The sequence below is a fragment of the Ruditapes philippinarum genome, unplaced genomic scaffold (genome assembly GCF_026571515.1).
Source record: "Ruditapes philippinarum isolate M1 unplaced genomic scaffold, ASM2657151v2 ctg1631_1_1_1_1, whole genome shotgun sequence".
Taxonomy (NCBI): domain Eukaryota; kingdom Metazoa; phylum Mollusca; class Bivalvia; order Venerida; family Veneridae; genus Ruditapes; species Ruditapes philippinarum.
The window spans coordinates 160,755-173,288 of record NW_026860481.1 but is presented as its reverse complement, the minus strand read 5'-3'; the positions used below and the strand labels follow the sequence as shown (position 1 = coordinate 173,288).

Here is a 12,534-nt window from a genome sequence, read left to right as displayed (position 1 = left end):
ATTTTATTTTAATATTATATGTGCCGCGTCACGACAAAACCAACATAATGGGTTTGCGACCAGCATGGATCCAGACCAGCCTGCGCATCCGCGCAGTCTGATCAGGATCCATGCTGTTCGCTTACAGACCCTATAACAAGTAGAGAAACTGATAGCGAACAGCATGGATCCTGATCAGACTGCGCGGATGCGCAGGTTGGTCTGGATCCATGCTGGTCGCAATCCCATTATGTTGGTTTTGTCATGACGAGGCTCATATGTGCAGATAACTTTGTTTATCGTCCGATATAATTAAGTCTCAATGCATACATGTACTTTTACCACATTATAACAAACTGTAAACATGTGGACACAAATTATTGGAAGTTTTACTATAATTTCTTTATTACAAGGTAAATAATGATTATCATTTTATAATAATGCTTTTAGTAAACGTTTAGTCAGTATGTTATAACGATGTTTACATTTCACACTTTTCAAACACATTAAGGTTTAAATGGTTCATGGTAAAGTTATGGACTTTGTATTACATAAGCCACTCTTTGAACACGCGAATTCCACTTTGAATATTAAAATAGCAAAAATGATGAAAGCTATCAACTTTGCACAAAACCTCGATAATTGTGACTAAGAGCGCAATGTCTTTTTCATGGACACTGAGCGGCAGACAAGTTCAGAGGTATATTTAGCTGGATATTACAACATGCACCATTATAGTGTGACTAATTGCATACTAGACTAGTACTTATAATCAAAGAAACATAATTGTTATAATACAGATTTTGTGTGTTATTTGATGAAAAGAAACAAAATGTAAGACATAAGAAGCTCTTTCAATACTTTACATTTTCGATTCTTTAATCGTTGATGTGTCGATAATTACATTTTGAATAGATGGCTGTCTTCCTATTTTTGCTGTTTTTACAGTTTATAAAAGGACGTGTTTTGGCGTTTAAGCGTTCAAAATAATATTATTTATGTCTGTTGATTGCTTTTTTTTTGTTTCTTCTCCCGGTTTGATCTCAGGTAAATTCAAAATTTAAAATAAAAAAAACCAAACAACATTAAAGTGAAATTGTAATTGAATAAAAAATAACTAAAATTAAGAAAAGGTGCATAATTAAGTAATATACAAAATGTACAACAAAGTTAAATATTAAATGCAATTGCTTTATTGTAAAGAAAACAAAATTTCATATTGCATTTGAATGTTTCAGACTATTATGCATATAGGCAACTGGAATCAAATCGTTTAACTCCACATATTGCAAACAAATACTTTTAAAACGATGCCATGGCCTTTCAATGAAATTATTCAAGCATATTTTAATGGGTGGTGGTTTTTATATCAATGTCTTCTTACTTACTCGTATTTAATGTAATTGTACTTAATATAACACAGGCATTTTTGCCAGTGTTGTCATTTTGGTATAAGTAAGTATGCTTATTTTCGAACGCAAGTTTAATAAGAAATAATCAAACAGTGATCATCTATATTTATCATTGTATGTTTTAAAACATGTTCAAAACGAAAACTTCTGTTTCGGTAACTAAAGTATAACTTTTCTGAAATAAGTAATACACTTAAAACTCTTTAAACTAATAAGTTTTAAAGAAAATATAACATCAATCATTAAAATGATCATTTAATGCTTATGCAGTAATCGTACAATGATCACAATATTTTTCTGCACTCCCTTTCATTTCCTAAAAGCATCGCAAATAGTATTTACTGTCTATATAAGCATTATTACAGCGTTACGCAATGTAGCGAATAAGACATGATAACAAATAGCTAGTCCATAAGTACTTTTGTACTTAGATTTATCATCCAAACGAAAGCTGTACATTATCAGGTCATACGTGCATTTTTATCAGTTATTTTCTATTGTCAACTTTTGATGTCCTCTGAAAATGAATGGTAAACTATAAATCGATTTTATACTTTAATTAAGCAAATATTATTCATACTTTGCGCTACACAGAAAAAAGTGTATTGTTTATTATTTGTCACTTATATTTGTATACACAGGTAGACTTACGTCATCAAGCTGCATCATTGACACAGTTCAAAATGCAACTTGTGACTTTGAAACAGGACCATGTGAGTACCAACTTTCGAAACCTTGGGTGCTTGTATCGACGTATACGGACATGCTGTTTAAGAGCATTCCTTCTGCACATGGTAAGTTAAACTAGTCTATGTAATGATAAAGAAGGAAACATTAAACTAAATCTCCATTCAAATCTTTCTTAATATTGATTTATTTGCATTTAGTCAAATTAAGAATTTATCTTTTTACTTCATTTTTCACTACAATGGATATATTTAAAAGCGACTGTATTCGTAAGGCATGTGCTTGCGCTTGCAGGACGGGGTAGTGGTGATTGGACGATAGCTTGCATTAACTTAATTCTGCTGCCCACGTACACGTAATTACACGTAATTAAACCAAAAATAATTCTTAACCATACAAAAAATATGTTTTTGCTTGCAAGATGCTGTTTGTCACGCAATTGATTTCTGTAGAGATGTGCAGGGATGAATTGAATAATACTAGGCTTTTCATTGGTCATTTGAGCCTTTCCCCTAGCGTGTTAAAAAATAGTTATATTCACCCGAAGCTGTGGTATTTCATATTGTATCTCAAAATCAACGTACTTTGATTGCGTAAAATCTAATATTATAATTACTTGATTCTGTCATTTAACTAAAGAGACACACATTGGGCTATTGGTTTAGGTCTGTTGGCGAGATTTTGGTTCTAGAAAAAAATGCAGGATATATATTTTAAAAGTTGCATTTAAACAAACAATATTTTTAAAACAGCTTTCCGTTCCCGTATGGTAAGCTTAAGTTAAATTGATCTCAGTTCAAACGTATGTTAATGGTTAAAATGCTACGAAAAAAGAGTAGAGAAGTGTTCTTCTGGGGTCTGGCTTCTGAATGCCCGGCATTAATAAATAACAATATTCTGGCTGAGAAGTTGCCTTTAATGGTTATTCAAAGCATTTAGGTTTATACGACTTAATTGGTTCATATAAATGGAATTTTGCATCACTGATTTTGCTTTAAAGTTAGTAACATCCAAGGTTAGTTTTCTGTTTCTGTGCCTTATTTCCTGATCTGTTGAGTGAATTAAAACCAAACAATCAAACGAAAATTAAAAACAATTTTCTGATATAGAATTACCACCAAATTGACTCAGCTTGGCTGAGTATCTTTATACATTGTATTCCATATAACTTGTCATATAAAGACAAAATTTGCTAATCATTTGCTAATGGTACTTTATTGTTAATTACATGTATAAGTATACAACATTTATTACAATTATAACAATATACACATATCAGTAATTCTTTTGCTCTTTTTTCAAATTTTTAAAGGCGGCGGCAAAACATTTGTTGTGTTTAACTCTAGTTCAGCGGACAACGGGAATGCTTCATCTTCAATTATCGACAAAGGGGAATACTGTCTATCATTTTGGCACTTCTTCACCGGAAGCATCGTGCATTTGATATCGGAAACATCCTCCGGGAACAAATTAGCTGATATTCAAAACGGGAAACGGTCATGGAAGCAGTTCTCTGCCACAATAAAAGAACTAAATTCGTTTAAGGTACATTTGGTATTCAACTTACTAAAGCACACGTCCCCCTTTTTGAAGTGAATGGATTAACCTTTTTCGCTGACTGCAAGAACCGAGGTACAAATAAGTACAAATTCACTTTAAAGCAAAATCACCCCCATTGCACGACAGATAACAGTAAACACAAAATCTTAGGCAAATTATGACGGATCGCTATACAAGTCTAACACATTGGTCACCATCCATTCTCAAATAATTTTTCTCTTCCACGTCATTGTGAAAACAGCTTCTGGTAGCTGAAACATGCTTAAAACAATCTTTAAAAACTTAAAAAATCGGCCATTAAATATAGATTACATGGACTTTTTCTTGCTTAAAGCACGAATCTTCGATCCCCTGCTAGTGCTAGGGGGATGGATGGAAACGGGCTAGGGATGTAACTTTATGTAACTAAATTATCTGGTCCTCAGATCAGACACGATCGGGTATAAAACCTAATAAAGATATCTTTAAAGTATTTTGTTAAGTGAGGAATGAAAAGAAAGGAGCATTTGTTAACATACAATATTATTCTTATCAACATATTATTTCTGCTTGATAATATACTTTATACTTGATAATTGTAGACTAAAAACTCTTTCGAATAATAGATTATTATTTTATTCACTTCAATTATGTGAAGGGCTTAATGTAATGTTGTTAGAACTTGTTGCCCAACCCATTTGCTTTTGTTTTATTGTTTTAATCTGTATGTGTATTTGCATGTATATAGACAATAAGATATGGTTGAACTAAACTTAATTCACATAATATTCAGAATAAACTCAGAAATGAGTTACATGTATTTTTGCAGATTCCTAAACGCTTTTTGTTTTTCAATAAAAAATGATGATTTGGGGTTTTGTAACAATAATAACGTATGTGTGATAAGTTTTGTGTATTCCATATAATGTTTATAATATATACTTGTGATACTGTGCGTTGACCGCTCTGCAATGATTCATGTTTCTAAATTGAACATTTATTACAACTTTGAAAATACCTAAGTAGGCATTTTATTTTATTGTTGTGGGTTTGTCAAAAAAAGTCCTTAATTTCATTTTAAATTTAAAACTAGATTTCGTTTTTGTTAATACATGTAATACAAAAACAGAAATACAGAACTTCTCGGTATACGTTCACAAGATAATATATCTACTTAACAGTATATAAATAACACATGGGTTTGTTGGTAACAGTAAAAATATCATCCCGAGGAAAATACTATTACCCGAGAAGCAATAACTAAACTGTCCTTACCTTGCAAATTACTGTAGGCCTACTTGAGAAGTTGTTTTTCTTTTATTCTTTAGGCAAGTGATGATATCTACCAGTCATAAACATAAAATAAGCTGTGTTTTATTTAGAAAACAAAAAAACTAACCCATTTATAAGGTTATGATCTGTGAAATCTGATCCTTCTGCATCAAGAATACTCCTTGCATGGTTTTTGACAAAGTGCATTTAGAAAATAACGATGATATGTCCACCAACTCTATCTGTAACGTTTTACTGGTTAAAATTGTTAAATAATCCTTTGTTGCATGCTTTAATTGTCTGCATGTTCCAGTTTGACACAAAATTATTTACATTACAATTACTTCCGTTGAAAACGGATGTTTCCTGTTGACTATTCAACAAAAAGATATTTAATACGCGAAAGGGACTCTAGGGTGCAAAGAACTAAATTTTATCAGAGTTATAGTTACTTCGGCGATGCCCTATCGTCGAAAATAAGAATGAATCGAGAAAAAAATGGCGGCCATTTTATTTCATTTTATTTAGAAAATAGACCATGTGACCAGATTTTATACTGTTAAAAAATACTGTTACCTATGTTACAGTACAAAATCGTAGTCACGTGGTACACTTGCATTAACAGTAAGAATAACTCCCAGGCCTATGGGAAATTAACATTACGAAAAATGTGAGGGGTAATAATAATAATTGTTAGTTCCATGACAATTGTGTTTAAACAAATACGTACCACGTCAATACTATTTTTTTTAATTATAGGTTATATTTAGAATTATCAAAGGGAATGGACTTTTTGACAAATTTGAAACAGTTGGGATTGATGATATTGTCCTTGGTATGTATCCTATCAATGCTGCGTTTCAGTATATTAGCTCATTCATTTTGATACATTTTTTTTGTCGTCAAATAGCACAATGAAAATTTACAAAAATAATATGTCATAACACATGATAAAATGCCATGTAAGATGCAGCTCATAAGCAACCTGCACACGATACGTTTTTAATAAAACCATAATATATCAACTATGTAAATGAATACACCAATTTTTGATTAATATGACTATGCACTTTTTTGATGTGGCTGAAGAAGATTCGCTATCAGTATGTTAATATGACTCTGACTTACATGACATATGATCTCCTTTGTTGCTGTTGTTTCTTTCTTTAAAAATAATACACAATTGATAAAGGCAACGTTTTTGAATTGTTAAAATGGATGACCAAGCACCCAACCTGAAATAACTGATTCTCATTCTATATGTAAGAATAGAAATATATATAGATAAGAAATTATATGAAATATTCTAAAGAATGATATATAAAATGTCTGAAATACTATTTGGAATTGTTATACTCAGGTGTTGGCCCATGTACTCCAGCAAACACTAGTACATCCTCATTTGACCCAAAGTCCAACAGCAGTGAGATGTATTTAAAAGAAAGGTGGCACATTAAAAACGGAACATTTCAATTTCATGCTGTGTCCATTTCCCCACGAACTGGTTCAAGTACAGGTAAAAATTTGGTTGACATCCTTTTCTTTAGTGTTCTATAGTTCAGATTTTATAAACTAAAAAATGTGTTGTTGTTTAAGTTCATTTGACTCATAATTTTGTTATTTGATACATTATCAGTTTGTGTTATTTTTTTTATTTACCCAACTATGTCAATTTTCAATGTCTACATTTGGCAACCTGTTTATCTCCTGATACAACTACTGTGCAATAAGGTTATGATAAAATAGCTAGATGGACGGCGCTGGGTGATGAAGCTATCTAGCTTGCTTCCGGTACGTCGGTGGTTCTACTCAGGTAGCTGGTCTTGTCTGAAATAATGCACACAGGGCACCTGTGGTCTTCCTTTACCAATAAAGCCAATAAAGCATGAAAGTCGCTATATGAATATAACAGTCTTGGTGGGACGTAAAACCCAACAAATAATAATAATAACAATTATAATGAAGCCACGATTTCATGATGTGCTGAAGAGTCGTATTATACGTTTCAGTAATACTCATAGCAATTGATGGTTTCAAACCTGGTGCAGTACTTAGCGGAACTGAGTGCAATGTATACTTATGCAAATTTGAAAAAGATTTTATTAGGATTTTTAAATAAATTGGTTGTATTAATTTAAATGTGACAGTTATATTGCCCTCCATTGGTTGATATACATGAATGTAAGTTTTTGTGATGATGAAGAAATGAATCACAATGTATAAGGAGTTTAATATCTGACAAAGTCGAGAAAGTAAAGTTGCTGGTAAAACTGAAACCTAAACAAAATCACTTCTCAATCTATTTAAATGTGCAAAATCAATAGCTGGTCGATTATGTCATGTGACTTTTGTATATATGTTTATATGTAGTTATATGTGTGATCTTCTATTGCATATACATGATATATGCGTGCATTTTTGTTACATATATTATATGTCTTTCTAGTTGAAATATGATCACACTTATTGAGATGACCTCAACTAGTTAGATTGTTAACCCTGTAAAGAAAATAGTAATTTAAGGCGGCACATTTTATATATACAACACATGTCTTAGATAACGTTTAGAGAAATGTTGTGACTTTAAATAATACATGTATATTTCAATACAAAAAACGTTATGCTGATATAAAGTCATGCAAAGAATTTTGCAGAGAATTGTTAATTGGAATTCTTTTTATAGTCCAAGGACTGCTAGAATTAATATATATTATTGCTTGGCGATGCTCAGTATATTCTTAAAAAATACTTTCTTTTAGAAAGATGATGTTTTGGCCTATGGATAAAACTTTCAAATATATATTCATGACATAATGCTTTCATATCAATGTTTTATTTCAGATAACTATTTTGCTTTGTTCAAAGCACTAAAAATTCAAAATAAAACAGAGGACACAATGACAACACAGTGTATGTTACCAGGCAGATATTGTCTAAATCTGTGGATGACTGGACCATCTGGAGGAACCCATTGCAACATTATGGTTCATACAGTAGAAGGAGATAGGACTATAGGAATATTAAAAAGGACAATGAACTGGACAGAGCTGGCTATTCCATTTTCATCTACATCCGATTTCGAGGTGTTTTAAAGTTTTGTTTATGAAAACGTCTATTTGTAAATAATTTGACATTATTAACAATATAAGCCGCTGTGCAGCAAAAACATCTTTGCAACAACAGTATTATTTCTTAACAAAGAAAAGATTAGCGCTATATTTTACCCTTAGTGAAACACCTCTAAGCAACAAAAACAATTTTGTCTCCTAAGCAGGAGATGTTGCTAGTAAAGAAAAAACAACAATATAATGTTTTAATTTAAGAGTTTAACTCGGCTAGCAGACTTTTATAATGAATATCCATGTTCTGTTGAATATAAGAGTATCCTTTATTATAAGACTATCAAACAAAAGACATAAACAAACTAACAAAGAATTATTTTAAAAATCTGTAACAAAATACTCTGCTAATACACCCTTCATTTTACATAATATTTCTTTTCTTGAACTTCAGATTGTTTTTCATCCGAATGTCAGTGAAACAATAACACCGTCTGGACATCACATTCCACCTCATATTCTGATAGGGATAGATGATATACATATTTATCCTGTACAGAGTAATGATGGTAAGCATTTCGTATAAATCATTATAATTGTGTTGTTTTAATGAAAATATACTCAGTTCCAAAAAAGAATGTGTGCACTTGGTTACCCGGAGATTGTGTATACCTGTCACATGTACTCATTTGAGCATAATAATAATAGGCAAATTTGGTATCTGCAGAACTGAATGGCCACATATTGGGTATGTTTGTATTGATATGTTGATACGTTTCGATTAAACAGCGGATCTTTATCTTTGAAATTATTTTTTTTTTTAATTAATTTATTATTTCACTACGATATTAATTATAAATATGTACTTTGATTAGCAAATGATAATAATTATCCAAATGAGTTCATCAACAATATGATATCTTTAACAATGATTATAACCGTTCTTAACAAGGATTTGTTAATTCCATTCAAAAGCTTTTCGTTTGCGTATGGCGAAACAATTTTACAAATAAATCATCAAATAAAAGAAATTACGGTTTATTTGTACTTATCATGCGAGCTTAATTCCAAACAGTTTCGATTTATTTTAGAGTGTAAAAAATCCACAACACCTGCAACGATATCATCATCTTCTACCAAAGTAGAAACAACATCGACAACACCAACGTCCACTACAACAACTACAACACCGACAATAACAAACCCGACAACAACAACAACACCGACGACCACAACAACACCGACAACAACTACGACACCAACAACTACGACACCAACAACAACAACGACAACCACAATAACACCGACAACCACAACAACACCTACGACACCAACAACAACACCGACACCAACACCGACCACCACAACAACACCGACAACCACAACAACACCGACTACCACAACAACTACGACAACCACAACAACACCGACAACAACAACAACACCGACAACCACAACAACACCGACAACCACAACAACACCGACAACAACAACACCGACAACCACAACAACACCGACAACCACAACAACACCGACAACCACAACAACATCGACAACCACAACAACCACGACACCACCAACAACAACCACGACAACAACAACGTCGACAACATCACCGACAACCACAACAACTACGACACCAACAACAACGTCGACAACCACAACAACACCGACGACGACCACAACAACACCGACGACGACCACAACGACACCGACGACGACCACAACGACAACACCGACGACGACCACAACAACACCGACAACTACGACACCAACAACAACACCGACAACCACAACAACGCCGACAACACCAACAACACCGACAACCACAACAACTACGACACCAACAACAACACCGACAACAACAACGACACCGACACCGACAACCACAACAACACCGACAACCCCAACAACACCGACAACAACTACTACACCGACAACAACTACGACACCAACAACAACACCGACAACCACAACAACACTGACAACCACAACCACATCGACAACAACTACGACACCCACAAGAACTACGACACCAACAACAACACCGACAACCCAAAAGTCTACGACATCAACAAGCACAACAACAACGAATCCGATTACCACTACAAAAACAACACCGAAAACTATAATAAGAACGACACCAACACTCTCAACAACTACGACACCAACAACTATAAAACAGACCACTTCAAATCCGACGGCAACAACAATGCCAACAACGGCAGCAATCACAGAAAAAACGACACCGACATCAACACTTACAACCAAAACATCAACATCGAAATTAACAACGACATCAACAACAACAACACGTACAATAAGCACATCAGCGGAAAGAACTACACCGTCAACAATACAGAAAACGTCCTCAACTATTGGTAATAAAACATCAACTTTACAAATTTCTTCCACTTCTGAAGCATCAAACAATGCAACAACAATTTCTCCTCCAGTGTTTTCAAACGTAACAGCACGAGTCAGTTCAACCACTTTAAAAGCAAAATCGGGCATGACAACTTCCAAATTAAAGAGCACTTTTATGCCAACACAGACTTCTCAGTCATCTCCATTGTCTAAAGCATCTCCCGTTTCTATGTCATCTCCCATATCTAAACCAGCGACAACGATATCAAACTTGAAAGGAAACAATAGTCCGCAAAAATCAAAAAGCAAAACGTCTACAATAGTTGGAGGCGTTATTGGAGGGTTGGGGGCGTTTATTCTAATTCTTGTCGGTGTTTATTTCTATATGAGATACAAAGGTAAGATGGCATCTGACGCTTCAAAATACTATGCTGATGATGATTTCCAAGCTACATTTGGACAAGTAAGTTGTAAGGCGACATAGCAAATGATGTTGATATGAAACATATGAACGGTTGTAAAAAACGGTGTTCAAAAATCCCGATTACTCCGCAATGGACATGCAAAACCAATCTTCAACCAATTTTTCTGGTATTCGTTTTAGTGGATCCGTAGTTTTGACAATAAGATTTTAAATAAATTGAAAAAAAACTGTGTTGTAATTAGAATAGAAAATATATTTAATCAGATATACATGGATAAGGCAAGAACACAACCAAACGAATTTACGATTGGTGAAAAACAAACTGTCCGGCTGCTGGTCAGAATGATATTAAAGGTTGTATTATCATGAAAGTATTATAAGGATTTTTTAACGTCTTTGTATAACTCTAGGCGCATGAATAAACATATTTTGCACTTGCTTTTTAAATCAGCAATGTTCATTCGCATAGTTGTCCTTTATAGACTATTATGGAGGCCGTGGCATGCTTAAATTTGTTATATAAACTTTTTATGATTTATATCATCATATATGATAAAAAAAGAGTTAAATAACAATGTGTCTCACTGTTTTTATTTAAATAGTCTTAAATAGTTCTACTGGCTGCCATTTTTTGCGAATTGACGGAACTGGAAATAATTTTCAATTTGTATACAAGTTAATGTGTTGTCTATAACCCAAAATAATAATTTTAATTATCTATGCTCAAATTTCAAATTTATTGATTTCTCTCTACGTTTTTTCCCCATCTTTATGTGTAAAAATGAGCTTTTTGCTTTTAACTCAAATCAGGCTAAGAAACAAAGTGTAGATATCGGGGAGTATATTTCTTGCTATTATCATTACTTGAAAATGTTTGAATGCCCCAGTTGACCTATGTAATAGTTTTATATATTTTTGAATTATATATTCTTAGGCGTTTGGACCACATTAGAATACAATTAAAGAGTCAGACAGTGTTGTCGCTATCGACAACGCAACCCGCAAAGTGTAACAATCAGCCATCATAAATCTAGACTCATGATATCCTTTACTTAGTTCAATTACGAATTTGTACAGTGTTGGTGTTGCCTCCATTTCCAGATACCATTACTGGTGATCGTTTTTGACCGAATGTTCTTGTAATGGTGACTTTGGTTCCGGATAGTTACTCTCCTTTGCATAATCGTCAAGTAGTCAAGGTTTAAAAAAATTTAAAACTGCATGTTATACAGTACTGTATATAAAAATGATCAACAAACCCTGATAATAATGATGATGATGATGGAAATGATGATACAGATGACTGTGGTGATGTTTTTTTGTGATGATGATGATGATAATGATTCAATTGACAATGATGGTGATATTGGTGATGAGGACAAAAATGACGATGATGATAATGCTAAATATTGTTTTGTTGTTGTTTTTGGCAGTTGACTATTATTATTATTTTTATTGTATTCATTTATTATTTTTTACATCATGAATATAATTGTCACAGAATACAGTCCATATCAATATTATGTTCTTCCACGTCATCCTGGCCACAGCAATGAGATCATCCGTTTTATCAGCAGGGGTAACAACCAATATATTTTGCTTTGCTGTTTGTTGTCCCATGATACATTTTTCAATAACATGTATCATATTAATTATGAACATAACTTTATATACTTTTCCTTTCCAATGTGCTTCACTTCGGTCCTTCGAATCAAATCATTGATTCCAGCACTTTTAAGTGTTGAAAATTGAGTATCACTTAAGCCGTTGCTAGGGGAGGTGAGGAATGTTACAC

General features: G+C 33.1%; 2 protein-coding genes across 2 annotated transcripts; both read left to right on the top strand.

Annotated features, from left to right (window-relative positions):
* Positions 1-343: 343 nt before the first annotated feature.
* On the top strand, positions 344-6,446 carry LOC132760262 (uncharacterized). The gene is made up of 5 exons (XM_060752212.1): positions 344-392; positions 2,033-2,185; positions 3,391-3,623; positions 5,649-5,724; positions 6,250-6,446. Exons 1-5 carry the CDS (start codon positions 344-346, stop codon positions 6,444-6,446), a joined length of 708 nt encoding a protein of 235 aa, XP_060608195.1.
* Positions 6,447-7,771: 1,325 nt separating this feature from the next.
* LOC132760261 (mucin-2-like) lies at positions 7,772-11,691 on the top strand. Its single transcript, XM_060752211.1, has 4 exons — positions 7,772-7,972; positions 8,403-8,517; positions 9,040-10,778; positions 11,674-11,691. The coding sequence occupies exons 1-4, from the start codon at positions 7,787-7,789 to the stop codon at positions 11,689-11,691; spliced, it is 2,058 nt and encodes a 685-aa protein (XP_060608194.1). The 5' UTR covers positions 7,772-7,786.
* Positions 11,692-12,534: the final 843 nt, after the last annotated feature.